This window comes from Chelonia mydas, chromosome 8 (assembly GCF_015237465.2).
Source record: "Chelonia mydas isolate rCheMyd1 chromosome 8, rCheMyd1.pri.v2, whole genome shotgun sequence".
In the NCBI taxonomy this organism is placed as follows: Eukaryota; Metazoa; Chordata; order Testudines; family Cheloniidae; genus Chelonia; species Chelonia mydas.
The window spans coordinates 5,071,908-5,090,000 of record NC_057854.1 but is presented as its reverse complement, the minus strand read 5'-3'; the positions used below and the strand labels follow the sequence as shown (position 1 = coordinate 5,090,000).

Below are 18,093 nucleotides of genomic sequence, written 5' to 3'. Positions count from 1 at the left end.
CTTGGGGAATTTCTCTTCCAGATAAACTTTGACTTCCCAAAGTCCCTGTCTCTCTTTTGTAACCAAAGGAACAACATATTACCTTGAAAAAACATTTGGAAGAGGCAGTCAGTTTTAAAAACACAACTCTCTGTGAAAACTTTTTACCTACTGCTGTTCCAGCTATCCTCTAGGGTTTGTGTAAGTGACAGAGGTTAGAGCTGAGTTACTTTGTGCCTTTGAGAGCACTGTGTGTATAAGTTAGTTTCACTGGTTTCCCATGTAATCCATCAGATTGCCCTGCTGTCCAGGCAGGTGTTCCGTAAGGCAGCAGAGAAGACAGGAGCAATTTTCAAAGCAGGCCAGTGCAGATCCATCTTGCAGTTACCCCCATATGGACAGCTCCCTGCACCCACGGGGAACTCCATCAAAGACAGTGAGGCTGTAGACAGGCGCAGGGGTTTGCCCACACACATGCAGGTACCAGGCTTGGGCCTGTGATTGCAAAACTTTCAAAACAGAGAGGCGGACTCGGGCAGGAGTAGCTGCTGAAACCGTGTTTTTTGAAATTGGCTGGCTCTCAAGCCGATGGTGGCCTTTCACCTCAGGAAACCTTTTCTTGGTTTCCCTTTTTTCCACATAATTGTGTCCACTATCTGTCGTGTACAAATCCTCCCCTCGCAGTCCCGCAATGGTGCTCCAGGCCGACAGCTAGAGAACTAAATGGTTCAATGCTGGGCTTTAAAAGGTCTCCTGGGAGAAGGCAGGCTGGTGTTTGGTGTAAAGGTCGCAGGCTTCTGCTGGGTCCTGGGAAGCCTGGTGGCTAATGCAGCCATCTTGCTCAAAGAACCAGTTCACATTCTCAGCGGGCCGCGAGGGCCCGGACTACTTGCCTTAAGGTCACCGTTTGCTCTGAATGGGCTCTGGCTGTGCAGGTGAAGGGAGGGGAGCTCCCCTGCTGAGAAGCCAAGGAAATTGCGCCCGAAAGGCTTTCAGGAGAGCAGAATAAATAACGACGAGTGGCACTGGCTGAAAGGAACAGACTGGAAGGTGCCTGGTTGCCATGGCGATGATGCCGCGCTTTCTGAACAGCGGGCTTTTCTTTCTCTTTTCACCTGCCAATCTTCCCCCCACCGTAACTCTCGGCCTCTGCAGGAGACAAGCTGTGACATTTACACTCCCACTAACAAGCTGGCTGCATGATGGGCAAACTCCTTGGGAGAGCATCTGCTCTGGAGTGGTGTCACAAAGCCCAAATGGCGAGGACTGGAGGGTCAGCGAGGGGGCTGGGTTCTCGCTGGCAGTTAGTGCAGGACGGGTACATTTCTTTGTGTTAGTAGTAGTGTTATTAAATGAGGATCCTGCTTTGAAACAGCAGATAAAGCCATGGCATGGCAGGCATTGTTTCCTAGCCCTCACAGCCCTTTAGTGAGCCGGGTACTTCTTATCCACTGGGAAGGAATTGCATCTGCAAGACAGTGGTCACATGCTAGAGAACTGCTTGCTGATTAGAAACTCAATCCTGCCTGCGGAGGGAAGAAAAGGAGTAAAAGAAAAGAAGCTGACAGCCACCATTGGAGCAATTTCAATTCTAACCCGGGATCCCGACAACAGGCTTTGAGATAAGCAAACGCCGTGTGATTTCAGTGTTCCTCATGGCTCAGCTGCAGCCAGACTTGTCCCCTGGATTCTTAGTGCCCTTGTTTTGGGACTATGTCACTACTGTGGCAGTAGTGAAATTTAGGCAGATACCCCTGGGCTTTGCAGCTGCTCTCCCCAGCTGAAGGGGTGCAGTCACCGGACTTCTCCAGCTGTCAGGGACGAGGAAGGAGTGACGACTTTCAGTTCACTCAATTTTCAGGGGTAAAATGACTCAGGAGAAAAAAGTAGCAGCTGGAACAGAAACACACTGTGAGAGATTTGAAAAGCAAAGAGGCTGTGGTGGATCTGCCATCTTTGGCTGCCCTGCTTGGAGCCTGGCAGTATAATGCCATCAGGACTAGACCAGACCAAAAGATTCATAGCTAGCATAAGTCAGACAGAATAGGAGCCTATCTGCCAGATCCCACTCCCATTAAAGCTAATGGAATGACACCTCCCATGTGAATCCGACAACTAAGATGGAAAGGAAATGGGAGGATACTGTGGCAAGACATGGCAGCCCAGAATGACAAGGAGAGCAAAAAGTTGAGGAACCCACTTAGGTCTTCTCAGTCTCTCTGTCTGGCAGGTGAAATTCCTTTAGAATATGCCTTTGGAGAGGTGTGTTATATGACAGGCCTAACCCTGTTTCTTGGTAGCTACTGGTCTGCCCTGTCAAATATCTGCTCAAACTGCCTTGAAGACTTCAAGTGGCTCTTAAATTTGATTCCAAGTAATCTTCAGAGAAAACATACTGCAACAAAACACAATCAAGAATGGGAGAAAACATGGAAAGACAGACCACAGAATGATTCCTGCAGATGTGGCAGCTGCAGAGACAGAGGTTAGAGGAGGAGATGTTGCACACCCAAAAAGCTAAGAAGGGACCTGCAAATTAACTTCAGTTAGAGAGAGCATGCTTGAAAGAATGGGCTAGATAATAATCTGACTGACATGGCAAAGGCTATGCAAGAGATGGAAGCAACATGCCTTGGGATGAGCTTCTGGAGCAGGTCGACTTCATGCTTAAACACCTAGGGTAGGTCTCAATACCATGTGGCCGCAAAGTGCACTGCACAATGGCAATCCTGCTTTCAAGGCTCTTGAGGCCTGGGTTAATTGAGAGGGAAAAGAAATCAAAGTTAAAGACTTTTCCATCCACCCAGATTATATGCACAGTTGGCAGCTGTTACTCTGACTGAGTAGCACTTCCACCTTCTGGCTGAAGGAATCCGGTGTGGGAAGTTACGTCAGTGCCCCACGGTATGTGCTGTAGTGCGTGTTCCAAAGGGAGCCCTGTAATGCGCTAAGAGGACATTAGAGAAAGGGATCCTGTTTACTGAACTGCCCAGCAGAGTAGAGCTGGTCAGTACCTGGTAAGTATTTCCTGTGAATAATTTAAAAACAAAAACAAAAAAAGTTATTTTTTTCCTGAAATTTTTATTCTGGTCTGTCAAATAAAACAGAATATTTCACAAGGAACAAAAGTTCTCATGAAAAATGTTCCTATTGAAATAAAAGGCTGGTTTTCTTCTAAAAATATTTTTGACCCAAGAATCGCCACCTGCTCCAAGAATTAGGGGGACTTTCTAAGGTGCCCTTAGTTAATAAACACTTCTTCACCTGCAAGGGGGTTGTGGTGCCTACCTAAAGCCCCTGTGAGTCAGATAGTGGATGCCTGGAAAGTCCTGTATGGCCACCGAATTATTAAATCCCGGAAGCCTTTTTAATGCTCATGTAATTTTAACACTTGTCCGGAAATACCTGTTTGTATCTTTCTGGCCACAGATTCCTCCCCCGCTGGTTGAAGGGGCCTTTCAAGGATTTGATAGCTGCTGCCTGCTTAGAGTAAGACCTGCCCAAGGAACGCGAGCAAACCAATCCTCCCGAAATCTGCATAGTCCATGAAATAAACAAATCCTTTGTATCACAGGATCCATGTTTGTCAGAATGTCAGTTCAGCATCATGAAACCACCCAGCTGATGGAGACTGCATGTGAGCAGAGCTCTGCTCCTCCCAGCAATTAGTGCCAGAGTTCATTTAATCCTCCTCTTTAACTGGCTGGATCACTGATGAGCAACACATGGCTCTCCCTTCCTGCCCAGGGGCTGAGCACTCAGCCCAGAATGCCTGACCTACCAAGCGCTATCAGTCTAGCCCTGGCTTCCCACATGGCAGAATGGAGCACTAAATACCATGCCACTGGGCCTGCCCTCAGCATTCCTTAATAGCGAACAAGTGTCTATTTGATATCACAGAGCAGCAATTAGCACTTAGCAGGAAGGTCTATTTAACTTTTAACCGAAGGAGGGAGTGTGGTCTAAATAAATGATCAGGGGACTCAGGAATTCTTCAATGCTAGGGACTTATGTGGCCTGGGTAAACCTCTGCAGCCCAAATTCAGCCCCGGTGCAAGTGGAGGCAATTCTGTTTGCTTCAGTGGGGTTGCACCTGCTAACACCAGGGCTGAATCCAGCGCTCTGTGACTCAGTTTCCCCATCTGTAAAACGAGGCAATATGATATTGCCTCCTAACCAGGGTTGCCATGGGGATTAATTAGACGGTGTCTGTCACATCATTATACAAGTATCCGATATGAGTAATTGCAATCAATAACCCTATTTCTGGAGAATCAAATAGTTAAGTTAGACACGCATCTCAGTTACATATGCAATAATTGCCTTTGAAATAGAAATCAAACTCAAATCTGAGGACTACTCATCTCCAGTGTCACCTGAATATTGTACTGAGAAATAATAATAATTAACAAAATAAAGGCATCTTGACGTGTTGCTCAGCAACAGAATTTGCGGGGGATACAATCTAGGACTAAAGGAACAAGCATTTCCAAGATAATGGGTAATTTCAGGAGCAAAACTGGGGACATGCAAATGTCACAAACACAGAGAATTTTTTCTTCTTTTAACCAATAATTTAAACTAGGGATTTGGGGTAAATAAGTGTTTAAGTTTGATGATTGAAAAGCAGAACCCAAACCTTTACATAGAGCTGTATTGCTGGAGAAATGTTTATTCGTTTGTGTGAGGGAAACATTAGATTGAAAAGAAATTGAATCAAAAATTGAAAATGCTCTTAGAAATGTCATGCCTGTGTTTAAAGAGGGAGATGGTGACATGCCAGTGTTACTGTATTGTACTGTGCCTCTTACAAAGCAACGCCATATTCATTTGGCTGTTCCCCCTCCCACATGTCCCGTCCCCTTTTCCTTTCTTTCTAGGACAAGACAAGTGCTCTGAGTCTCAGCAACGTGGCCGGGGTTTTCTATATCCTGATCGGAGGGCTCGGACTAGCCATGCTGGTTGCCTTAGTCGAGTTTTGTTACAAGTCCAGAAGTGAAACAAAGCGGATGAAGGTGGCAACACATTCCCAGGCCTTTTACATCTCTCTGACACCACCCAGGCTCCTAAACCGGATGCAGCCCAGACCCGGGGTGGAAACCCATGTTATAGGGATGATGATGTGAATACGCTAGTTGATGTGTTTAGAAAGGAAAGAATGAGAATGAATGGAGGGAGCTAACTAATATGAATACATGAGTTATTTGACAGTCAAGTCAGATCTACACCATTGTGTAGTGCAAATGCAGATCTCAAATACAAAGCAAAACCCTAGCATGAATGACCATAGGAATGTATCACAATTCCTTACAGTCTAGCTTCAAGGAAACAAAGACTAGCTCTTCAAGGCTGCAGTCTGTTGGGCTCATGCACTACTGCATTTACTTCAGTTTCACACTGGTGTAAATACATGCCAAAAAAAAGAATGGAGTTGCATCAAGATAAAAATGGAGTAATTCAGTAGTGAATCAGCCCCTGTAATTCCATTAAGTGTTACTGTGCTGATGCTATTTATATTTAAGCAATAATGGTGGCTGCTTAGAACATTTGCTGTATCTTATTGCTGGACCAATTCCTAGATCCAACAATCTCAGGTAAAACAGAGTATCATTAACTCCGTGAACACCATTTTCGCAGAAAATGTACTGTGGTATGCACCCAAATCTTTCAAAGTGCATCTGCACATTTGGAGACTTAGGGACACCGTTTTTAACAAACTAGACCTTTCCCCCACATGGTACTGTTATCCTTTCAGAGTGCCATGGCAAAGAGCAGATAGGATTATACTAGAGACTTCTGGGTATGCAGGTTTAATAACCAGAGAGTGCCTGTGGAATGAATTCATCTTGATTCATATGAGAAGCAAGGGAATTGGGGTGGATTACCATTTACGGGTAAAAATTTGGCATTAATTGTGCCCTTTGAAAACAATCTGTCCCCTATATCCTCCACTTGACCACTCCAGTGAGCATGGAAGCCAGTCAGAATGTGTCACTACGGCATTTAGGTTACGTCTAACTAGTCCTATGAGAGTCTCACTTCTATGAGCACTAAAATTTACCCAGATTTGAAAACTGAATACATGATCATTTCTTCAGTTTACATGTTTCTATTTCAACATTGTTAATGTTTCACCAATGATGATTACACATTTAATCAACCAAATATGTGTAATATCTCTTTCCCCACTGAGATTTAAAATAAGCCCGAACCAATGAGAGTTGGGGAAAGGTAAAGGAAGAATAGGAGTTGTGTTTTATATGCCACTAATATGGCTGAATCTAATACTGAACCTTATTCCAAAATAACTGCTCCAGAATAGCTATTTCGGTAAATTTCGAAGTGTAGACAACCTTAGACTTTGTCTAGACTGGGAAAATTAGGTTAGGTTTCCTAGCACATCTTGTTTTGCCAGTGTAGACAAAGCCTTAGGCATATGCTTATCTTATTCATATGAGAATGCCTTAACTGTTTGCAAGATCAGGGCCTTAGAGATCACCATGTATTTAAATGGTCAATAACTTACCCGGTCGATAGGTGGAGCACTTTCTGCACATGACACGTGTGCCCTGTATCTCAAGGTGTTACGGAATCGTTTAACTTGGAATCTAGAAGAGGTGTAAGCAAGTAAAATAGATGCAATACAGAACTGGAGTTGCTGGAGTTAGGGAATGAAGGAAAGATAAAGACAAAGGAAGCAAGAGTATTTCATATTGTAACTTTTCAGACATTTCTAAGGACAGGGGGAGACCCCCCCGTCCCTCCTAAAAAGGGTTTTTGTTTGATCCCACAGCAATCAATCAACGAAGCCATAAGGACAGCAACCCTTCCCAGGCCAGCTACAGCAGGAAGCAGCGGAGAAAATGGACGGGTGGTCAGCCATGATTTCCCCAAATCCATGCAGGCGATTCCATGCATGAGTCACAGCACTGGGATGTCCCTGGGAGCTACGGGATTATAATCGGCCACGATGCATCACCTGGGTGAGAGCCGGGTCTCGCCAGCCCCACCCCTCCAGTGCCAAAACCAAACCGAACAAATGCAAGAAAAACAACGACGACAAAAGGGACAATTCGATGGATCTTCCTGAGGAAATCAAATCTGTTTTCTTTGTTGTTTGCTGATAGATCCACAGGCAGGAGAACAATAGCAGTCTGTACTGCGATAAGGAGACGGGTAACGGGATTCAGCAGGTTCCTGGACCATCCTGGAATGCAGACCCACTGGAGCACTGAGGAAGACTGTGCCATTTTGTTTTAACTTGGTTGTTAATAAGTCTTTGTGTGTGCAATATATATATTTTTTCTTACCAATTCCCATGGTGTCAGGGTGACATCATTTCTCCCCCTTCCCCACTCAACCCTTTAGTCAGGTTCAGTGTGGGATGCAAACCATAATGTCTGAGCTACTAACAATGAAAGGAAAATAAAAGGCAAACCTAACTCACTGGGAGTGTCAGCATATAACCCTGTGATTCATCACGATTCTGCCATCTGTTGCTTCAGCACTGTGGGGGCGGCGTTGTTGTAACAAGGCTGATAGTACTGTGGAGGGATCTCTCCATTCTCCCTATAAAAAAAAAGGACTTTAGAGACAAGAAAATAACTGACACCGCAACAGAAATCGACTTTGGTGGAGAAAGGGGGAGGGAGTGGCTGGATGGAGACAATGGCTGAAAGTTGTAACTGGCGGTGAAAGAGGCCAAGGCCAATGTCATAACTATTCCAGAGAAGATTAATGGTGGTTCAAGGGAAAGCTGCTCTGAACTTGGGGTATGAATCCATACCAGACCCTGCAGAGGGGAAACCCCCACACATGGCAGGCTAGAGTGGACAAGTCAGCAGTGGACTAAGATCATGGCAGACTGCTGCGTATGGAAGAGATAAAGCAAATATAACATCCGTCCAACCCCCTGCCTAACTTATCTGGGGTTAATGGGCAATTGTCACCCATTTCTTCATTGCTTTGCTTCTGTACATGCTCTCTTTGATGACAGAACCACCCTGAGCCTGGAGTAAACCATCTACAAAGCAAACAGACGGCCTGCTAACAAGTAAAATGGAGCTAGAAATGGTGGAGCTACACTCTGGACATTCCTGCTTTTTGGCTGTGAAATTCCCTTATGGCCAGTTGTGAATGAAAGGGGACATTTCATGGTTAACTGGCCAAGCCAGCCTCCTGAGAAGAACTAAGATCCCATGTAATCAAACAAACGAGGAGGACATCCCTCAAGAGCTTCACAAGCTTCTGTGATGCTTCCTTGAAGTTGGACCCAGTTGAATTCAGCTTCAGAAATCACCACTTGTCCAGTCCCATTGGTGGCAAAGCTAACGGCAGTGGATTCTGGCCTATTCATCCTCAGCAAGCAAATGGAACTCACAAGTGGCCAGCTGGTTCCCCTGCTTGGTACAGAAAAGTCTGTCTATGATCCAAAACCCAGTGCTGCTACTACTGGAAATGAAATGGCAAAATCCAGATTGCGAGACATGCAGCAGGGGTCCAGCTGCTGGCAATGTTGCCCCACTGTATTTTTTTAATTTTATTTTTGCTACAAAATTTTCATTTTATGAAGCTGCCAGCATGGACAGTAGAATGTTTTTCATTTGGGGACTGAGAGGGCCTCCCCAAAAGCAAATCATTTAAAGGGGACCTTCTAGAGAGATAGAAGATCTGTCAAAGAGATACCCTTCCTACCCCGTTCCTCTCCCCACACTTCCACCACTTGTGTCTGAACAGTCACTTCAGATTTTTTAAGAGGTTGAAGCTTCTTCCAAAAGCCAGTGAGAACGCTGCACAGTGACAAGGGGCTGCCACCAGAGGCTCATGGGCTGCTTTATGTGTAAAGTAACAGAGATTGCAACGTGGCAAGTGGAGAAACTGGGGGCGTGAGGAGGACAGGTAGAGAAGAGAGAGTTTGATGAGAAAGTAACAAGCAAATAACTTGAGCAGGTCGGTGATGAAGATTTCCCTGAGTGGTTTTTCATAAGCACGACTGGCTGAAAACCAGTACTCTTTAGCGCATGATTCATGGTGCGGTGCTGTATGTCAGCAACCTTTAACGACTGACCTGCTCTGAACTGTTCTTTACCATTTAGCTGTTTGCTACCCATCTATTGTCTCTGACTCTACTCCTCCTACGGTCACCCTCAGGAAACTGGCAAGTCAAAAACTCAAGGACCCTAACTAGGGCACCGCATGTCTTGTGCCCTTGTGTGTTCTCTCCCTGCCAGTGGAAACCCTTGTAGTCTCCATCTTTCATCCAGACAAGCACTTTCATCAGCCACTCAGAATAACTCTTCAAGGGCACCATCTCTGCGCTTATTATTATTATTTTATCCACCTCTTTATTTTTTTTTACTTCAGTTCTGTATACGTTCAGGAGTGGAGCAGGCATCGAGGGTGCTTTCCTGCTTCTGTCCCAGAGCTCTTCTGGGAAAGTCTGAGGCTTGATTCTTTTCTTGTCCCAGGGCCTTTCATAACCCAGTTATTTTGCCACCTGAAATTGCACTGAGAGCAGGCTGCAGAGATTCACTTTTCTGTGGAATTGGAAATAAGCCCCATCAACCTTCAAAGACCCCGCTACCTTTGTGGCAGGGAATCAAAGAAGCTCTGTCCAACAATTGAAACAGCCAGTTAGATGGCCCTGTAGGAACAAACTTTCTGTGATAGGACTGAATGCCTGTGAAAATAAGACAGGAGACTCAATCTTAGAATGCTTTTGATCAATGGAGGGGTGAAAAAAGGAATGAGACAAAAGCGTGGAAAAAAATGTTAACTTGTAATATGTATTTTTACTACACTTTTCTTAAAACTAGAATAATGGGAAAACTCTTAAAGACATTGACATTTTTTCTCAACAGGAATCCATAGTTAACAGTTTCGGCTTTCATTAAATTTTGCTCTTTGGTACCTGGATCTTTTATTTAATAGCTCTCTTTGTTTTAACTCTCTTTCTTGGTAGAACTACAAAGGGATTTTGCTTGATCAAACATACAAACATTTTTCGTTTTGTGTTCTCTTTTGCAAATGGTGCTTTTAATTTTATTTGATTTTATTTACATAAGAAATGAAAAATATCGCCTGGAATTTAAGTACCGAGATTTCACGGTCCATTTTCATAGCTGTCCATGCTATTTTGTGCCAGTGCTGGATGTGTGATATGAAAATGATGTTACCCCAGAGGCAGTCTTACCCAACCTGAATCAAACTAGATTTCCTTGATTTTTGCTGTGCCTGACTTGTGAACAGCAGCCAAATAAACTGCTTCAGGTTCAATTTGGGAATCTATCAAATATTTACCCAACGAGTGAAGGCAAAAATATCATTTGTGGTGGATGGGGGGGGTGGGGAATGCTGAGGGCTTTCTTGTTTGTTTGGAGTTTTGGAGGGGGCGGGGGTTGGGAACAGAATAGGAGGTTTTTAGTTTGTTTTTGCAATCCGTGAGGTATTGTCAGCTCCAAGTCAAATCAGAACCAGCACTGGTCCAAAAACCCTCCCCAGTCTTGACTTTTATTCAAGATGTCACTGTATCTCAGAGACTGGAACACTTGACATCTTTCCCATTCTCTTTCACGCAGTTAGCCTGTGGAACTCCTTGTAACAAGAGATCGTTGAGGTGAAAAGGTTAGCAGGATTCAAACAGCTCAGACATTTACACAGGTAATGAGATCAGCTACAGTTACACTAGTAAGGATTGAAAGTGGTGCAGGGGATGACAACCAACGTTTGAAAGGGCATATAAACCCTCGTACTTCAGTGTATCAGATGACCCCTAACTGATGGGGGCTAGGAAGAGACTTTTCCTGTGGGCAAGTTATTTCATAACTGCCTACTGTACACTTTCCTTGCCTCTGCCTCTGAAGGATCTTCCTCCAGCCATTCTTGGAGGCAAAATACTGGGCTAGATGGACCTTGGGTCTGATCTAGTGTGGCCGTGCCAGTGTTCCCGCACAACGAAAGAGAATCCATTTTGGCTCACAGTACAGCAATTAAAGATGGGCAAGAAATGGAAGAAGAATAAGCCTATGTCCCTGTAAAAGTATCCTCCAATAGTGATCAGAAAAGATGTGGACAAATTGGAGAGAGTCCAGAGGAGAGCAACACAAAATATTTTTAAAAAATGTTTAGAAAACTTGACCAGTGAAGAAAGGTTAAAAACACTGAGAACGTTTAGTCTTGAGAAAAGAAGACGGAGGGGGACCCTGATAAAAGTCTCCAACTATGTTCAGGGTTGTTATAAAGAAGATGGGGATCAACTGTTTTCCATGCCCAATGAAGGCAGAACAAGAAGTAATGGGCTTAATCTGCAACATGGGAGATTTAGGCTAGATATTAGGAAATACTTTTTAACTATGAGGGGAGTTAAGCTCTGGAATAGGTTTCCAAGGGAGGTTGTGGAATCCCCATGACTAGAGGTTTTTAAGAACAGGGTTGGACGACACTTGTCAGGGATAGTCTAGGTTTCTGTGGTCCTGCCTAGGCATAAGGGGCTGGACTTGATGATTTCTTGAGGTCCCTTCCAGCCCATCGTTTCTATGGTTCTATAACCGAGGATCTGTATCTTGTCAGCAAGCTGAACTGAATTCTGCCACACAAACCCCTGGTCTCTGAAAATTCAGTGGCAGATTTTGGGGAATTCTAAACTGAACGCTTATATTAAATTATATATAGAAATGAATAATACTATCAGTTGCAGTAATTTGTGTGACTTATTTTGATATTAAATTCCATTTATTTTATTGTGCCTCTGAATTTTCAATATGCCACAGATTCTCATCTGGAAAAAGCCAACCTACCCTATAAAAGTGACTAGATAGAAGAAGCTGGATGTCTTGGCAGCTGAACAAGGGATACCTGGGAGGGGTGGCAGGCAATTTGAGGTTGTAGAATAAACACATGCACTGGATGTTTCTGCTACAGTAGTAAGCACTGAAATAGTGTAAGACATTAACATTTAAATTGTCCTTGTTAGGTTTCAGAGTCCCACTAAGGTGTATAGGTCAGTTCACAGCTCTCTTAGAGCTACTGTTTCAGGCTTTCTGCAGACTCAGTCTACAGTTGGTTATTTTGCTGCCATTTGGAAGGGCTAGAAATGCAATTCATTGTTTCACATGGAAGCTTAGCTTTTTGGAGCATGGCTCTTCAGAGTCACAGAACAGACAGAGATTGGTCCCCTTCTGAACCCACCAGGAATGTGCAGCCAATCATATCTTACACGTCTTGCTAGACAACAATTTTCCCCGTATATTGGAATGTCTAATGGGCCATCTCACCGTCAGTGATGTATAGGGGCAACAGAACGAGGGTTTTTTTGTTTTATTTACTTACTAATAAAATAACAGTGGCTAAAATCAATTAGAAAACTCTAGGGGACTGAGCTATGAAGGATGGTTTCTTTTCAGGTTAGAGTGCCAGGGAATTCTCAGTTTCGGGAAGGTCTTTCTCTGAAGCCCTTTTGGTTTCTTGCAAACTGTTCCCACATTACTGCGCTAATGGGAAAACAGGCAGAACTGGCGGAGCTTTCCCAGAACAGAAATCTGACCTAGGGATCTGAGCACAGGCCTGGCAGTCAAGAATCCCTTTGTTCCAGTCCTGGCTCTAAAACTGGCCTTGAGCAAGTCACTTAAGGCTTCTCTACCTGGAATAGTTATACCAGTATAAGCTAAGCTGTGATTTAAACTGCCATAGTTATACTGATATAACTCCCCATGTCGACACACTCATTCCAGAACTAGAGGGCCTTTAACTGGTTTTGCTTGTGTCACTTTGGAAGGGGTTTAAGCTAAACTGAAATGAGAATAAGAAATAATACTGGAATCAGCGTTTCCACACAGGGGTCTATGCTGGTATGACTATATCGATTTAACTATGCTGGTATGATTTACCTGTATAACTAGTAAAACTTTCCCCAGTTGACAAGCCCTTATCCTCTCTGCTCTTTGTAGCCACAAATCTGCACTGGTTTAGTTAAACCAGTGTAACCCCCTGCCTGTGTAGACAATATTTTTAGTTTGGGTGACCTGTTTCAGTTTAGTTTAAACCTGTTCCTAATCAATTTTGAGCTAAACTGAAATAAGCCTGGTTTAAACCAAAATGAAAGTGTTCACACAGCATTTGGCCCCCCTTTAAATTGGTTTAAAATCACAAGTTAAACCGGTGCAACTCTGCATCAAGCCAGTCCCTCTGCCTCTGTTTCCCATTCCCACAGCCAGGTTAACAGTGCTTAACCAGCTCCTCTCCTGAGAGCTGCCAAAAGCCTTTTAAAGGTGCGATAGGCTAAGCATTGTGTTGGCAGCCACATGAGCCGCAAAATTTAGGAGCAGGAGTTATGCGGGCCCACCTTAAGTGAAGAGGTTTCGCTGCTAGCTGATTGAGGAGGGACCCCTCTACCTGACGCAAGGGCAGTCTTTGGGAGCTAATACTTTGCACTGCGGTGGTATTTCTAGCAAACCATTGCAGTCCTCCTCAGCTGGGCATCTGCTCGTTCGTTAAGCGCACACGTGAAAGCGTGCCTCGCCCTCAGCTGGGCTGTTCACTGAAGGGCAGAGCCTCCCCTGAAGCCCTCCAGCTGCTGCTTTGAGTCCAGGACCAGCTCCCCTGGCATGGGCCCTCCATCTGGAACAAGGAAGCCCTACACTGGGAAGCTGATAACAGAGATGAAGGTACCGTCATTTTACTGAGCTGTTAATTTTCTGAATGGGGAAGGATCCCCAGGGCAGAATGGCCCCGGCTTCTCACCCTGCCAGATAAATAATGGCCCAGCATTTGCTCTCCCCTGTGATAAAATGTCCAAGCAGTGGGGGCAGGGGGTGCCTGTAGCACAGCAAAGTGTCAGGGGCCTAACGACCGGTTGGCCCAGTCCAGAAAGTGGGCAGGTGTCTAGAGGAAGGCACTGGTCCTGCCCATATTCTGATCACCTTCCCGCTTCCACTCTGCCCCACAACTACAAATCGGGCCCATTTACATGAGGCGCTCGTGATAATGTCCTGTCTTTCTGATCTCAGGGTCAGGGGGAGGCAGAGGGTTCCCCAGGAGCACCAAACTGTCCATCTTTGGAGCAGGACACTTCTTGATGTTTATGTCAGCTCTAGGGATCAGAGGGCACCATTCATCACCGAGGTTCATGGGGTTATTTTCACCCCCTTTTGATCGATCGGGGTTTGCAATTGCTTTCCCCTGAGTTTTGCTTCCAGAGCTGGGCTCAAACTAACCCAAAATCTCCAAGCAAAACTCAGTGGAAACCTGTGAGTGGAAACTTCCATGGCTATGCTACCATTTTTAGTTCGCTAACTCAGTGACAGCCGGCACGAGCACGTCAAACCCTTAGCTCCAAGTGTAGATGTAGGTTCACTTAAAACCTGGCCCAGGTGTTAGGAAGGCTTGGGAACCAGAGTGAAGCTGTCAATGGACATATTCTGCACTTAGCTTTGCATCAAAACATGAAACCAGGGAAGCGTCCCAGCTGGATTTGGGTTCCACTGCAAATCCGGGGTGAGGTCACATTCTGTCTGTATTACACACTCTGCTAAACCATGGAACTGTGTGTCAGGATAGAGAGTTTGTGGCTCCAGGCTTAGAATAGCTGGAGTTTGCTGTGGGTACCGTGCAGCAGTGTGGGCAAGTCTGACACAGTCCCTGCCTGCATGTGCTTGGCCACAAGCACCAGATCTACCCCGTGTACATTTAAAAGTCATCTCTGCTGATTCTTGTAGTTCTTGACCTCCCTGAACACAGACTCCCCTGGTGCATCCTCGTTATTCACAGGCATGAATCAATTTGTCATTGCTTCAGCCACCGGCCCTGTTTGTGTTTGCTGGCAGCCTGCTGCTGAGTGACGTGCCAGCATGTCTGCATCTCTGGTATCAGTGTAATTAGCCGCATGCAAAGGAACAGGGTGATATCACTCTACCACGGCCACCTCAACGGGGCAGGGCCTGCAGTGGCAGGATCCATATGTAAACCCAGTATCAGGAGACACTAGAGAGTGCCAGACAAACTGTTCAGTTCCATGGAAACAATCATTCACGTTGATCCAGTTTATTATGAAGATGAAATCCCTCCCAGCTTTACTATCTCACTGAAGACACTGAGCCGGACTTGTGTTCTCTTCCAAGTCTTCATTTATGATGGTTTGTGTTTATGGGATGAGTGTAAGTTTGTGAATGAATTTAGCTCCTATGAAATTAACTCTCTGGAATCAGGAATAGGGAAGCCAAGCACAGTGCAATACTCCTGACGCAGCTCTCCCCAGAAGCACCCCTTGCTATTCTGGTGCTGGGCTTCTCCTGAGCAGACACTAGTCACATCAACCTGCATGCAGTGGCTTTGTACTGCAAGTAAACTTCCATTAGGAAATCGATTTAGAGCACCAAATAAAGCCACCTTCACTTGAAATCTAAGTACAGATGGGAATACAACTCTCCAGTGGGGAAAGGTTAGACCAGGAACCCACCAACCCACCACCCAGCCCTGGAGAAGAAATATTGGGAGCATTTCTTCATAGTGACATGTCACACCGTGCTGCACTGCAAGTTCTCAGCCATGGTCAGCGTCACCACAAAGAGAGCTGGAGAAAGGGATGGTCTTGCCATTATGAAAAAGGGCTATAGAATTTAATGCATAATGATGAGCTTTCTATAGACTCTTTAAGCTGTCCTAGAAACTGGGAGAATTCAAGAGCAAGGATAGGGATCTCTATTAAACACACCAATTGGGTTAAACATCCTGTAGAAAGGTTCTCATTCTCTATTACATTTTGTGGGGTTTAGGGTTATTTCTATAGAACATTATTCAACTTCCATAGGCCCCTATTCTTTCCCTCCCTACAAAGAGCCATAGGGTTTTTCCATGAGAGCAGTTCTTCTGTCCAAGGGATAAAATCCAAGTTTTACCTTCTCCAAACCTGGGGAAGAGGTCCGTGTAGCTCAAAAGCTTGTCCTCTCTGCCAACAGAAGTCAGTCCAGTAAAAGACATTACCTCGCCCACCTTGTCTCTCTCATATCCTAGGCCTAACATGGCTACAACAGCCCTGCAAACAAGACCAGTCTTTGTCAGCTGAGAAGATAAATGGAAAAGGACACAAAATTTTCTCACTCAAATTTCAAATATAAGGTATATGATATAAATATAAAATGATGGGGTCTAAATTAGCTGTTACCACTCAAGAAAGAGATCTTGGAGTCATTCGGGATAGGTCTCTGACAACATCTACTCCATGTGCAGTGGCAGTCAAAAAAGCTAGCAGAATGTTGGGAATCATTAGGAAAGGGATAGATAATGAGACAGAAAACGTCATAATGCCACTGTATAAATCCACAGTAAGCCCATATCTTGAACACTGTGTGCAGATCCGGTCGCCGCATCTCAAAAAAAGATATATTGGAATTGGGAAAGGTACAGAAAAGGGCAACAAAATTGAGGAGAGATTAATAAGACTGGGAAAAGAGACGACTAAAAGGGGGTATGATAGAGGTCTATAAAATCATGACTGGTGTGGAGAAAGTAAATAAGGAAGTGCTATTTACTCCTTCTCATAACACAAGAACTAGAGGTCAGCAAATGAAATTAATAGGCAGCAGGTTTAAAACAAACAAAAGGAAGTATTTCTTCACACAACACACAGTCAACCTGTGGAATTTTTTGCCAGAGGATGTTGTGAAGGCCAAGACCATAACAGGGTTCAAAAAAGAACTAGATAAGTTCATGGACGATAGGTCCATCAATGGCTATTAGTCTGGATGGGCAGAGATGCAAAACCATGCTCTGAAGTGTCCCGAGCCTCTGTCTGCCAGAAGCTGGGAGTGGGCGACAGGGGATGGATCACTTGATGATTCCCTGTTCTGTTCATTCCCTCTGGGGGCACCTGGCATTGGCCACTGTTGGAAGACAGGATACTGGGCTAGGTGGACTATTGGTCTGACCCAGTAGGGCCATTCTGATGTTCTCATGCTGCACAGTGTGTGTCTATTTGTGAGTACAAAAAAGTCTGCCCTAATCTGGTTTATTCCATACAGCCACATAAGAGGATCAATACTAGGATATTACATAAAAACAGGTCCTTCCATATTATTATTATATGTGTTACTGTAGCACTTAAGAATCCCAGATATGGACCAGCACCATTGTGCCTGGTGCTGTACAAACACACACTGCTCTACACATGGGCAGGTGTCTGTCTTCTATATGTGAGCAGCTCAGGCCAGATCATTTGTTATACAGTCATAGATTTTAAGTTCCTTACAATCATCTAGTTTGACCTGCTGCATAACCCAGGCCAGAGAATTTCACCAGTAATTCCTGCATCAACCCCGTAATTTCTGGTTGAGCATGTCTTGTAGAAAGAAATGGTTAGTTATTAGTAAAGTGGAAAGAGGGAAACAAAGCCAGAGTTACTACTGGCGACTGGGCATCCCGGACGAATCAGGCGGTAAAACACCCAAACAGTGCTCCTGGATTTACTGATTAGGTTTAAAATACAGGCAATGTTTCTATTTCCCTTGATGCAAAAACCATGTAAGACCCGAGTTAAAAACCTGGAGAGCTAAATAACCCATTGAAATGAGTAGGGCAGAAATGATTTTACTTGGCAGGTGACACAAGGGCTGGTTTGCTGAGCCTCAAGAATCTGCTTCAGTGCTGAAAGTGAAAGAAAGAAAGAAAGAAAGAAAGAAAGAAAGAAAGAAAGAAAATAATAATACAAGAGCTGCCTGTGTAGGGGCCCACTAATGTGATCCTTATGGAAAGCTAGGTAGTGGCTTTGCCACAAGCCCTGAGTAAGGGGCAGGGCATAGTTGTGCTGCCCCAGGGAGCAAATTGTGAGAGACTCTGAGAACCTCAGTAAGGTCACTGATTCCCCCTCGCTCCAGGTGGCAGAAACAATCTATCCCTAGCCAGTTACTTTCCCTGCTGCACCAGCCAGTGCGTCCTGGGAGAGGCGTGGTGACACCTAGCACATGGGGGACCTGCACGATGCTGCAGAGACAGTGTACGTGCTCAGCCTCCAGGGGGATGGGAGTGCCTCACATGCATTACCGATGCCTCCTCTCCTTCAGCACGTTATGGCGGGGCATTGGTGGTGTCCCATCCGGTCCTTCTCCAGAGGGTGAGGTCTGGATT

General features: G+C 44.9%; 1 protein-coding gene across 5 annotated transcripts in view; it reads left to right on the top strand.

Annotated features, from left to right (window-relative positions):
• Window positions 1-11,215, top strand: part of GRIA1 (glutamate ionotropic receptor AMPA type subunit 1) — a 200,852-nt gene extending 189,637 nt beyond the window's left edge. For 3 of the 5 annotated variants that reach the window (XM_043552716.1, XM_007058426.4, XM_007058425.4), the window contains 2 exons: window positions 4,860-4,994; window positions 6,752-11,215. In XM_043552716.1, the coding sequence (XP_043408651.1) occupies window positions 4,860-4,994; window positions 6,752-6,940 (324 nt within the window). In that variant the 3' untranslated portion in view covers window positions 6,941-11,215. Of the gene's footprint in view, window positions 1-4,859; window positions 4,995-6,751 lie in introns of those variants that run through there. The other 2 variants (XR_005226561.2, XR_006292635.1) reach the window with 2 other exon arrangements.
• Window positions 11,216-18,093: the final 6,878 nt, after the last annotated feature.